The sequence below is a fragment of the Cucumis melo genome, chromosome 1, assembly GCF_025177605.1.
Source record: "Cucumis melo cultivar AY chromosome 1, USDA_Cmelo_AY_1.0, whole genome shotgun sequence".
In the NCBI taxonomy this organism is placed as follows: domain Eukaryota; kingdom Viridiplantae; phylum Streptophyta; class Magnoliopsida; order Cucurbitales; family Cucurbitaceae; genus Cucumis; species Cucumis melo.
Window position 1 is genome coordinate 16,513,924 of NC_066857.1, and position 11,249 is coordinate 16,525,172.

At 32.8% G+C, this 11,249-nt stretch overlaps 2 protein-coding genes across 2 annotated transcripts; one reads left to right on the forward strand and one right to left on the reverse strand.

Annotated features, from left to right (window-relative positions):
- Positions 1-667: 667 nt before the first annotated feature.
- Positions 668-2,434, reverse strand: LOC103490290 (ubiquitin-conjugating enzyme E2 28). The gene is made up of 4 exons (XM_008449738.3): positions 2,192-2,434; positions 1,775-1,902; positions 1,438-1,542; positions 668-1,132 (listed from the first exon to the last, which is right to left on the reverse strand). Exons 1-4 carry the CDS (start codon positions 2,259-2,261, stop codon positions 989-991), a joined length of 447 nt encoding a protein of 148 aa, XP_008447960.1. The 5' UTR covers positions 2,262-2,434; the 3' UTR covers positions 668-988.
- Positions 2,435-5,205: 2,771 nt separating this feature from the next.
- LOC103490291 (beta-galactosidase 13-like) lies at positions 5,206-10,412 on the forward strand. The gene is made up of 19 exons (XM_008449739.3): positions 5,206-5,865; positions 5,959-6,054; positions 6,137-6,249; positions 6,356-6,422; positions 6,505-6,597; positions 6,697-6,840; positions 6,970-7,064; positions 7,192-7,297; positions 7,393-7,477; positions 7,581-7,699; positions 7,813-7,980; positions 8,106-8,284; positions 8,406-8,515; positions 8,624-8,733; positions 8,827-8,934; positions 9,043-9,147; positions 9,269-9,414; positions 9,520-9,868; positions 9,967-10,412. Exons 1-19 carry the CDS (start codon positions 5,680-5,682, stop codon positions 10,072-10,074), a joined length of 2,487 nt encoding a protein of 828 aa, XP_008447961.1. The 5' UTR covers positions 5,206-5,679; the 3' UTR covers positions 10,075-10,412.
- The last annotated feature ends 837 nt before the right edge of the window (positions 10,413-11,249 follow it).

The following is an 11,249-nucleotide window of genomic DNA, read 5'->3' on the forward strand; positions in this document are numbered from 1 at the left end:
CAAATTACTTGTCATTGTGTCACAATGATGATGTGTGTAATTAGTTATATAGCATTCTATCTCCTTTGCCACATCATATATGTTCACTCCCACGAAATTACTTCCTTTTTTTAGCCTAGAAAAAGAGAAAAACAATACTCCAAATTTACTTGACACCATCATATTATATGTCCATGTCTTTTTCTCGTATGGTTAGCGTTTTTTTTCCTTTCGACTTGCTCATAAAATATATAATTAGGTTAAAAGAAACATTTTTTTTATCCAAAACTTCCAAGAAAGTAACACTCGTTTTAATTTAATCTCCGTACTTTCAAATTTATAACAATTTTATTCTTTTGACATTGGTAACAATTTAATTTCTATTATGAGATCATGTCAAACTAGGTTATTGATTTATGTGTATAGTTTTTTTTATTAAATCCTACAAATTTATTTTATGGTATGGAATCACTAAATTATTGTAAATTGAAAAATAGATCAACAATTCAAGACCAAAAATATTTTCTTTTAACAAAAATGAGTTGATTATAGTATTATACTCATTTAATTTTGTAAACTTGGAAGTAGAAATAATATTTTGAATCCCCTAGAACTCAATTGATCAGGAACTATGAATTAGTTTAAGCATAATTTCAACAGTAATTAAGTAGATATAGACATACAAAGCTCCCAGAAATATATTTGTTATATAATTATTATCATTAATATTATTATAAATTCCAAGCAAATGTATAGGTGTTTTGAATATGATGCCAAGAGATTAGCCCAAGTTTTATTAGGGCCTATCAATACATATTTTGCTAAGAGAAAATGAAAAAGAAGAGTGATGAGGAGTAGACTAAGGGAAAAGGATTAAATCAATACATTAAGTTATAGAAAAATTGGATTTTTTGTTGTGTTTTAATTTAATTAGTAATTTATAAGATTGAGGGTTTTTTTTTTTTTTTTTTTTTTTTTTTTTTTAATTATTATTATTTAAATTTTAATTTTAACCCATGGCATATTTATGGGTCCAGCTCCTAGCAGTGGATTCATATCTGAGTTTGTCAGTCTTGCACATATGAGCAATCTCAGGAACCAATGGATCATCTGGGTTTGGGTCAGTTAATAGAGAGCATATTGAGAGCAAAACCTACAAAAAACCAAAACCAAATTTTAATTATTTAATTAAAATAAACATGTTTTGTTAGTGTATGTGCTCAACAAACAAGCTCATTTTGAAGTTGAAAACTAAAAATTTGTTAGAAAATTCTGTCTCCAACGTTTGTGATGAAGGGAAGGCCTCGAAAACTTGGGACCTCACCCAAGAATGATGAATCCAACACAAATTAGAATATGAACCAACATCGAAAAGATAGATAGAGTTCACAATTTTTATGACATACGTCTTTTAAAATCACTCTTTCGACTTGATCTAGAGTATGAAGAAAATGTTACCTTTGAAATCGTGAGGGCAGGACTCCATTGTTCCTTGAGGATATCCAAGCATATGTTGCCATTACTGTTTATGTTAGGATGAAACACCTTTGTCCTAAAAGCAACCTGAAGTTAAAAGAGTGTAATTAGTTCACTTTTTTAGGTGTTTAATTTCGAAAACAAGAAGAAATATATTTGAAGATTAAAAAAAACTGTCATTTTGGAATACATTTTTTTTGTTGAGTGAATCCAAAAGGGGTCCTAATAGTGACCAATAATTAATTTCTCTAACTTAATCAAAATTTAATTAACTCATCGAGCATTTAGCCGTTGAAGTGAAAAGGCATAGCATGCTTACTTTAGGAGGTTTGAATGGGTAATCAGGAGGAAAATGAATGGTAACAAGAAAAACTCCACCAGAATAGGGACTATCACTAGGACCAATAATGGTTGCTTGCCAATGGAACATATCCTCTGCAACAGGACCTGAAGAAATGCAGCATATATAATTAACACAAACTCACATTTGATTTGTACAGAAGATTTCCCCAGAATTGTAAAAAGAAAAAAGAAAAAAGAAAAAAGAAAAAAATTAAACGGGTGAATTCTCGATCCTCTAATCCAGTATTATATCAGGATAAAAAACAAAATAGTTATCAAACAATCACCAAATTAAAGGACTCATATTTGTCGAAAACTGGAAACAAGAAAAAGGAACTACAGACATAGAACATTATGATCAAACGGAGTCAAAGTTGCATAATTAACTGTTCACCTGCACTGCAAGAAGTTGGTGGGTCTCTCTGCAAGTCTTTGAGCTCCTTCAATATTCTCTTGGAAGCCATTTTTGCAACCTCTCAGCTTTTGATTCTACTAAGGAAAATTGGAAAGAAGAAACAAGAAATACTTGGTTTATTATTGCACAAGGCAAAGGGATGGAAATAATCCTCTATATAATGGCGAAAAAAAGGGAGAGGGTAAAGCCGATGCAGAACTTGAAGACGTCCATTGATTTTGGGTTTTTTGGACTTCTCAAAGTGGGAACAGAATATATTCTTTCGATGAGGATAGTAAGCTAAGATATTAGGAATATGGTATTGTGTTTTTTTTTATCATGAAAAGGGGAAGAATTTGATACATATACTTTTTGGTTTTTCTATGATTTTAAAACGAAAAAAGAAAACTCTATCTTTTATCCTCTTGAATGGTCAACATCAAGCGTTTGAGTATATAGATCAAGTGACATAAAACTTGTGCCATTGATTGCAAAATTGGATATCGATTTCTTCACCTAAAAAAAAGAAGGACTAGGGAGATTTTGACTCAAATTTGAAAATATAAATTTGTTTATAAAGACGAATATGGAAAAGAAGAAAAAGTTTGTTGTGACACTATAACATCCTATCTATCATGTTTGTGTTAGCAGCTAGTATGTATAAGATTATTGAAATTGTTCAAGATGATAGAGGTACCTTTTTTAATTAGCTAGTTCAACTTCTAGAATATGACCGTAGTTCACTTTTTTTAAAAAAAAATCATATGGTTTTGGATGATCTACATCTCTAAGTTAAAAAGGTTATTGAACAAACTATATATGTATATATAATAATCTCACAGAGAGATGTGGTTTCAAGTTAACTTGCAAGAGAACTCACACAAATGCTCAGAACATGAGCAAGATTATGTCAACGTAATAGGAGTCTTTGAAGGTGCAAGGTTCATATCAGTGAACTTGGCTCTAGAATGTTATTGCCTTTGAGTATAACAATTTGAGGTAGAAAATTCAAACTAAGATATTGTTGACACCGCATGCTATTACTGCCCTCAATAATATGACTAAAACTGACCCAAAATGCCCTAGAACATGTGCTAGTGGACCCTATCTAGGCTTTGTTTTGGACATCATATGAATAGTATACATGGCGTGAAAAAGGAATATGTAAGCACACATTCCAATCCAGCCCATAGCTTGAATTTATATATGTAAAGTTTTGAAGAAGAAATGACAGAAGATGGAGGCAAAATATTCGAAGTGATCATCAGCTGAAGGAATTAGGTAGATGGTGATTATATATACATATACATACATGTATTATTGTTTTTTTGGAAGTGATAGGTTTCATTTGGGAGAAGGGTCTATATCAATACGCAAAGTTAAAAAGAATCCATGATATGGGAAAAAGGAAACCAGATTCACTTGAGTTTCTTCATTTATCCATTCATACATATCTATACTATATACAAATATTTGAAAGTTTGAGAAACTTTTTTCATTTTATTTGTACGCTTGCTTTAAGCTTTGTTTTCCAAATATCTTTTTTATTTAGTGGTAAATTCATTTTTTTTCTTTTTTTAAATAAATTCATATGAACTCTCTCTCTCATTACTTTATTTGTAATAATATATACGGTTTTCTTTTAGGATGTGAAAACTTCGAATTGAAAAAATAAAGTATGAAGAATGTGAAAAGTTTGAAGGTTTTTCATTATTTACATTTTCAAAATTAATTAAAACTAAACATCTTACATTAATTCTAATTAACAATAGAAATTTAAAATTTTTTGTAACACTTTTTTTAACTTTCACTATTATATAAAAGGTTCATTTGATTTTTTTCCAATGACATTATTGGGTATCTTCTCCAAATTTCTATATTTGAAAGTCTATTGATTTGAAAAATGTAACATATGAATCCTATTGTGTGATTAGAGATTTGAAGCCTTTCAATAAATTATGGAATTAAAGTGACCGTTCTTCGAAAAACAAAAGTCCAATTTGCGGTCAAGAAAAAAATCTATTAATTTTGAAACTCATTTTGGTTGATGAAGAGGTTTGTTTTAAAGCTGTTTCTTCAATTATAATTTTTTTAATTCAATAATTGTTTTCATAATTAATTAAAAAATTAGTATTATAATTTTTTCCTAACATTAAAATGATATTTTGTTAATTTATGATTTCAATTCCGACTGGAGCAAAGTGGAGAAGGGTTTAAGATAAAGAAGTGATCGATTATGACAAATTATGAACAGTTGAATGCTGCCAAATTTGAAGAAAAGTGTCTTATGAAATTGTCAAAAATGATGAGGTTGGAATAGTTAAAAAGAAATAAAAGAGGAAATTCTAAGCTTAATTAAGCTCTAATCACAAAATTTCAATTTAGTTGTTGCTGAAAGTTTGTTACGATGAAATTATTGATCTTTAAGATGTGAAATATATTGCATCATTTTAATTTACACATTTTCAAATTAACTATATTACATTAGTTTGGTTGTTATATATGCTTTTAAAATTATTAACTTAAACAATAAAGTCATCTAATAGTTAGAATGTATATAGGAGAAAGTTTGGTAGTTAATATTATCTTGTGTGTGTTTACTTTCATGTTCATAAAAATTATATATGTTCAAATAATATGAGATCACACAATACGAGATTCTACTATATTTGAATATACAAATTCATACTATGCTATTTATACAAATTTAACTATTTTATATACTAAAATAAAACGACAAATTTCATATACAATGCGCTCTTACTAACTAGTATATATAAAATGCTTGAAAAGTGTCTTCTTTATTTATTTATTATTATTATTCCACTTTTATTTTTGACTATTTTGCTTTCTTGGATTCCAAAATCTATGGTCTATTTTAGTCTTGGACACAAAGTTACCAATTGTAACACCATTGAAAGACACCACATATGGAGAATTTTAATTCAAATTTATAAAATATGAAATTTTACTATATTATATATATATATATAGAATAAATATGGTGTCAAATGTTGAGGCCTGGCCTGACCTGAGGTGGAGAAACCATTGATGAAGAGAGAGAAAATATACAAAATAAGTGTTGGCATAATAAAGAAACTGATTGAATAAAAAGAAAAACCCACCAATTTCGAAATACCGTTATGAAAACATTCATTTTGGCCTTTCATTTCTAAGCTGGAAACTCCAATTATGGCAAACAAGTTGAGAGCCAAGAGATTGAAACTCAGATGTAGAGTTTCAATTCCGGCAAATTCTCCCGATCCACGTACCCTTCTTCTAGGGTCACACTATATAGTTTCCTTCCCATTTTCCATTTCAATCAGCTTCTTGAAAGCCTCCAACTCTGAAGGGATGCTAGCCCTTTGAATGCTCATTTGAATCCTCCACATATTTCCTTTTACATCTCTGATCCACTTTGTCCCCATCAAATTTGTTTTGTTTCCTTCCCCTTGTCTCTCTCTATATCTGTCCGCTGCTTTAATTTTATGGCGGTTCATAGAGAGATTCTTCTTCTTTTCATTCTTTCCATTGTACTGCCTTTTCATACTATTTCTCATGCTCATGATGGTAATACTACTGGTGTTACTTATGATGGTCGATCCCTTATCATTAATGGTAAAAGAGAGCTTCTGTTCTCTGGTTCCATTCATTATACCAGAAGTACCCCAGAGGTGTATATATATATATATATCAAACAATCCTTTTGGTTTGTTTAAATTGATTAAAACGTTGTTGAAATGTTATTTGTTTTGGAACTATTGCAGATGTGGCCTGATATTTTAGATAAGGCGAGGCGTGGAGGTTTGAATGTGATTCAGACTTATGTTTTCTGGAATATTCATGAGCCCGTGGAAGGCAAAGTAAGGATGAACATCTTGGACTTTGATTTTGATTCTGTCATTCATAACTTGATTCAACTGTATATTGTTCTGCAACGCGTAGTTTAATTTCGAAGGAAATTACGATTTGGTGAAATTCATCAAGCTCATTGCTGAGAAAAAGATGTATGTTACTTTAAGGGTTGGACCCTTCATCCAAGCTGAATGGAACCATGGGTATTAATTCATCATCCTTACCTTCTAAAGCTTCTAAGTCTTTGTAAATCCTTCTCTCTTCTGTTTTTCTTTTCCCATCTCTTTAATCTTTGCTCTCCTTAATCAGAGGACTTCCATATTGGCTCAGAGAGAAACCAAACATTATTTTCCGTTCATATAACTCACAATTCAAGGTAAAATCTGACTGTCTTCTTTACAGTTTGAATTTGAAGTTGGAAGGTACGTAAAAAAGAAGACTAATTATTTCATTTGCAGCATTACATGAAAAAATATGTAACGATGATCGTAGACATGATGAAGGAAAATAAACTTTTTGCTTCTCAAGGAGGACCCATTGTTTTAGCTCAGGTTTGTATCTCTCTTACATATATATTCCTCATAGTTAATTTATTCGATCTCTTTCTTTTTAAATAGTGAATTTTTTTCTAACAAAATTTTTCAATTCAGATCGAAAATGAATATAACCATGTTCAACTTGCATATGATGAGCTTGGTGTCCAATACGTCCAATGGGCAGCAAATATGGCAGTTGGCCTGGGGGCTGGAGTTCCATGGATCATGTGCAAGCAGAAGGATGCTCCTGATCCAGTGGTAAGTTAATGGGGTTGTTGATTAGTGTAGAAAAAAGAAACAGATATGGGAAGATAAAAGAACAAAGTATTGGAAGTGTTATGATTTCATCCTCGTTCTTGGAACTAAAAAGACAACTTCTATGTTCAGATCAACACCTGCAATGGAAGGCACTGCGGAGATACTTTTACAGGACCTAACAAACCCTATAAGCCTGCGCTGTGGACCGAGAATTGGACTGCTCAGTAAGCATATATACCTCGTTTTGCTGACAATTTTGGAGGGGGAAAACAATGTGAATGACAAAGGAAGGCTAATATATACACGCATAAGTAGCAAACTAAACTTTAACTGTTGCCTTTCATATAACAGGTACAGAGTGTTTGGAGATCCACCTTCACAAAGAGCAGCAGAAGATATTGCCTTTTCGGTTGCCCGATTCTTCTCCAAGAACGGGAGTTTGGTCAACTATTATATGGTAAGACATATTTGGCTTTTCCCATGCCCATAAATCTTCTAAGTTAGCAAATTTCTACTTCAATGGCAACCGACGGGAATATTGTACCTTTGCAGTACCATGGTGGGACAAACTTCGGTAGAACAAGTGCCGTCTTTACAACAACTCGGTATTATGATGAAGCACCACTCGACGAATTTGGTAAGTGTGTTTGCATGTCTAAGTTCAAGCTATCATCTGCCTTTAAAAACGCGCTTGAAAGCTAACTCAAATGTCTGAATTATGCACTATTGTGATGCCCAAGGCTTGCAAAGGGAACCTAAATGGGGTCATCTCAGGGACGTTCACAAGGCATTGAATCTGTGCAAGAAACCTCTTCTCTGGGGAACTCCTGGAACCCAAGTGATGGGCAAGGGTTTAGAGGTACTATGATCATTTATATGCATTCGATATAATGCTCAAGTGAAGGCACGTGGTTGATTCTTCAAAACCACCAAGATCATCGTCAATTGATCAAGTTGTTGTATTCTGTACAGGCTCGCTTTTATGAGAAGCCAGGAACTAACATTTGTGCTGCTTTCTTGGCCAACAATGACACAAAGAATGCACAAACAATAAACTTCAGAGGACGAGAATATCTTCTTCCACCTCGATCAATTAGCATACTTCCTGACTGTAAAACTGTTGTCTTTAACACTGAGACGGTAAAACTCCTCTCTCTTGAAAACTTACAGACGGTTAAATTATAAATCTTTCCGAGATTGAGCTTCATGGCATCTCAAAACTCTAATCGACTCTTCCTTTACCAATTGCCAAAAAAATATCGCAGATTGTATCACAACACAATGCCAGGAACTTTGTCCCATCAAAGGTTGCAAACAATTTGAAGTGGAAAATGTCGCCTGAAACCATTCCAACTGTTCAACAAGTACCAGTAAATAATAAGATTCCATTGGAACTTTACAGCTTACTCAAGGACACCACAGATTATGGATGGTACACCACTAGGTAAGACAAACTCATCTTTTTACAAAAATGATAATAATAATAGCCTAAATGATGAGCAGTAAAACTCTAGTGTTTGAAGTTATTGTCAATACTTAACATCTTAGCATTCAACTAATAACAGCATTGAGTTGGAGAAAGAAGACGTATCAAAGCGCCCTGATATTCTACCAGTCCTACGTATTGCAAGTCTTGGTCATGCTATACTTGTATTCGTCAATGGTGAATACATTGGTAAGCGTTTATTCAAATGTGAAATACTATAATTGAAGATAAGTTTCTCCACATAGCCTACGTCCAAAGCCTGGAAAGCTAAGAACTTGGGGGTCTTTTAATTTCTAGGAACGGCACATGGCAGTCACGAGGAGAAGAACTTTGTTTTCCAAGGATCAGTGCCCTTCAAGGCTGGAGTTAACGACATTGCCTTGCTAGGCGTTCTAGTGGGACTTCCTGTATGGAGATTACAACCCAGTGATTGTTTTTTTTTTCTTTGATTGTATTTTTCAAATTATAATTACTAATTTTTTCTTTTGTCAATCATACAGGATAGTGGAGCATACATGGAACACAGATTTGCAGGGCCTCGATCTGTAACGATCCTTGGTTTGAATACCGGAACACTTGATATTTCTAAAAATGGCTGGGGACACCAGGTAATATTATAACAAGCCCATTCACAACCAACCATAATCAAGTAAATAAAGTTGATTGGAAAAGCATACCAGTGACTGCTGTCTGACTTATATACTCACACTCTGCAGGTTGGTCTCCAAGGAGAGAAAGTTAGAGTGTACACTCAGGGAGGATCACATCGGGTTGACTGGAGCGAAATCAAGGAAGAAAAATCTGCTCTCACATGGTACAAGGTAATAATGTTAATAAGCAGTGGTATCAACTCTTTTCCCAATTTTGGCAATGAAGAGATGTACCAACGTCATGAACAAACACAATCGACTCACACTCAGCTATCACTTATTACTCTTGCAGACATATTTTGATGCTCCAGAGGGAAATGATCCTGTGGCTGTTAGAATGAATGGAATGGGGAAGGGACAAATTTGGGTGAACGGCAAAAGCATCGGTCGGTATTGGATGTCCTACTTATCCCCTCTAAAATTGCCTACTCAATCAGAGTAAGCAACCGTCCATCTCTCTCTTTTTCTCTTCTCAATAACATCTCTAGAATCTCAATACTCTATAAAATTTTGTCCAACAAAACAATTGTTGCTCTTTCTCAGGTACCACATTCCAAGATCCTTCATAAAGCCATCAGAAAATCTACTGGTGATATTGGAGGAAGAGAATTTCACACCCGAAAAGGTCGAAATTCTAGTCGTGAACAGAGACACAATTTGCAGCTTCATAACACAATATCATCCACCAAACGTCAAGTCCTGGGAAAGGAAAGATAAGCAATTCAGAGCTGTAGTAGATGATGTGAAAACAGGCGCCCACCTTCGGTGTCCCATCAACAAAAAGATGGCCACCATTGAATTTGCAAGCTTTGGTGATCCTTCTGGTGTTTGTGGAAACTATGAACATGGGAAATGCCACTCATCGTCAGAGACAAAAAAACTCGTCGAACAGGTAAATATAAACTAATATACAAATAACACAAACAACAAACCTCTTCTTGTTTCTCTTTGATTAACCCTTTCAAATGGTGGTGGGGTTGTTTTTTGCAGCATTGTTTGGGTAAAGAAAACTGTTCAGTGCCAATGGACGCATTCGACAACTTCAAGAATGAATGTGAATCAAAGACACTAGCAATACAAGCAAAATGCAGTGATTAGAATCTGAAATGACAAATATTTTCAAAGAAAGAAGAAGAGATCAGGGAGAGGCTGGTCTAACAAATTCTGTCTTACTGCTAACAAACGAACAAACATGTTGGTTCAAAAATCTCACACCCCCTTCAGAGTTGGGGCTTCTTGAAGCTCAAAGTTATACTTTTTTTCTTCTTTCTTCTTTCTTCTTTCTTCTTCTTCTACGTCTTCTTCTTCCTCTTCTTCTCTTTTTGTTTCCCCCATAATACACACACACACACACACACACCTTTTTCCCATCCCCTTTACAGTCGATTATTATTTAAAATTCATAATCAATAATTGAAAACTTTTCTTTTTGGTTACTTGCCTCTAAATCTCAACTCTTACCTCTTCTTTTCGTTAATATAATTCAACAATTTCTTGAGCATTTTTCTTTTATGTTTTTACTTTTGCAATTCAAATTAAATTTCCATGTCTTCTTGACAAGAATGAGAGTAAATGAGGGAAAAAGGCAACTAAAGTAATATGCCCAACTTCATGACCATGGAATAGTTTTCTTCATTAATACTCAATTAAAGTTAAAAGAGTCCAACATTAATATGGGTAAGTTGATACAAATATCGGTAGGATATAAGAATAATATAAAGGAAATATTGTTAAAGTCAATGTAAAGCATAATTAGCTAACCTATTTAACTCTCATTTAAATTGTCAAAAAGAAGAAAAGGGAAGTAAAAATCTTATATTTCAACCCTTTCTTTTAAAGCTGTCCATCCATGTTATTATATATATTCACATAACAATTTATTTTTTTTAACCAAAATAAAAGTCATTACCAAGGAAAGATAAAACCCAAAGAATGAAAGAAAATTAAAATAAGTCTTTCATCTCTAACGCTTAAAATTAATCTTATTTGATTCTTCATATTTTAAAGGATAATTGGGATTGCATTTCTAGTTTTAGGGTATACACTATTTTAAAAGAATTGGAAATACAACAAAAATATATAAGTGATAAAGTTAAAAACTATTAGGCCTACCACTACAAACTTTTAAAACAATTCTCTCTCAAAAATACTTAAACTATTTGCTTGTTTTTAAATTACAACGTGTGTTTTCTTTTTTATCGCTTGAAAACATATTTCTTGTACAAGATTACCAATAAAATAATATCGGTGGAAATAACTCACTTACATTTTAG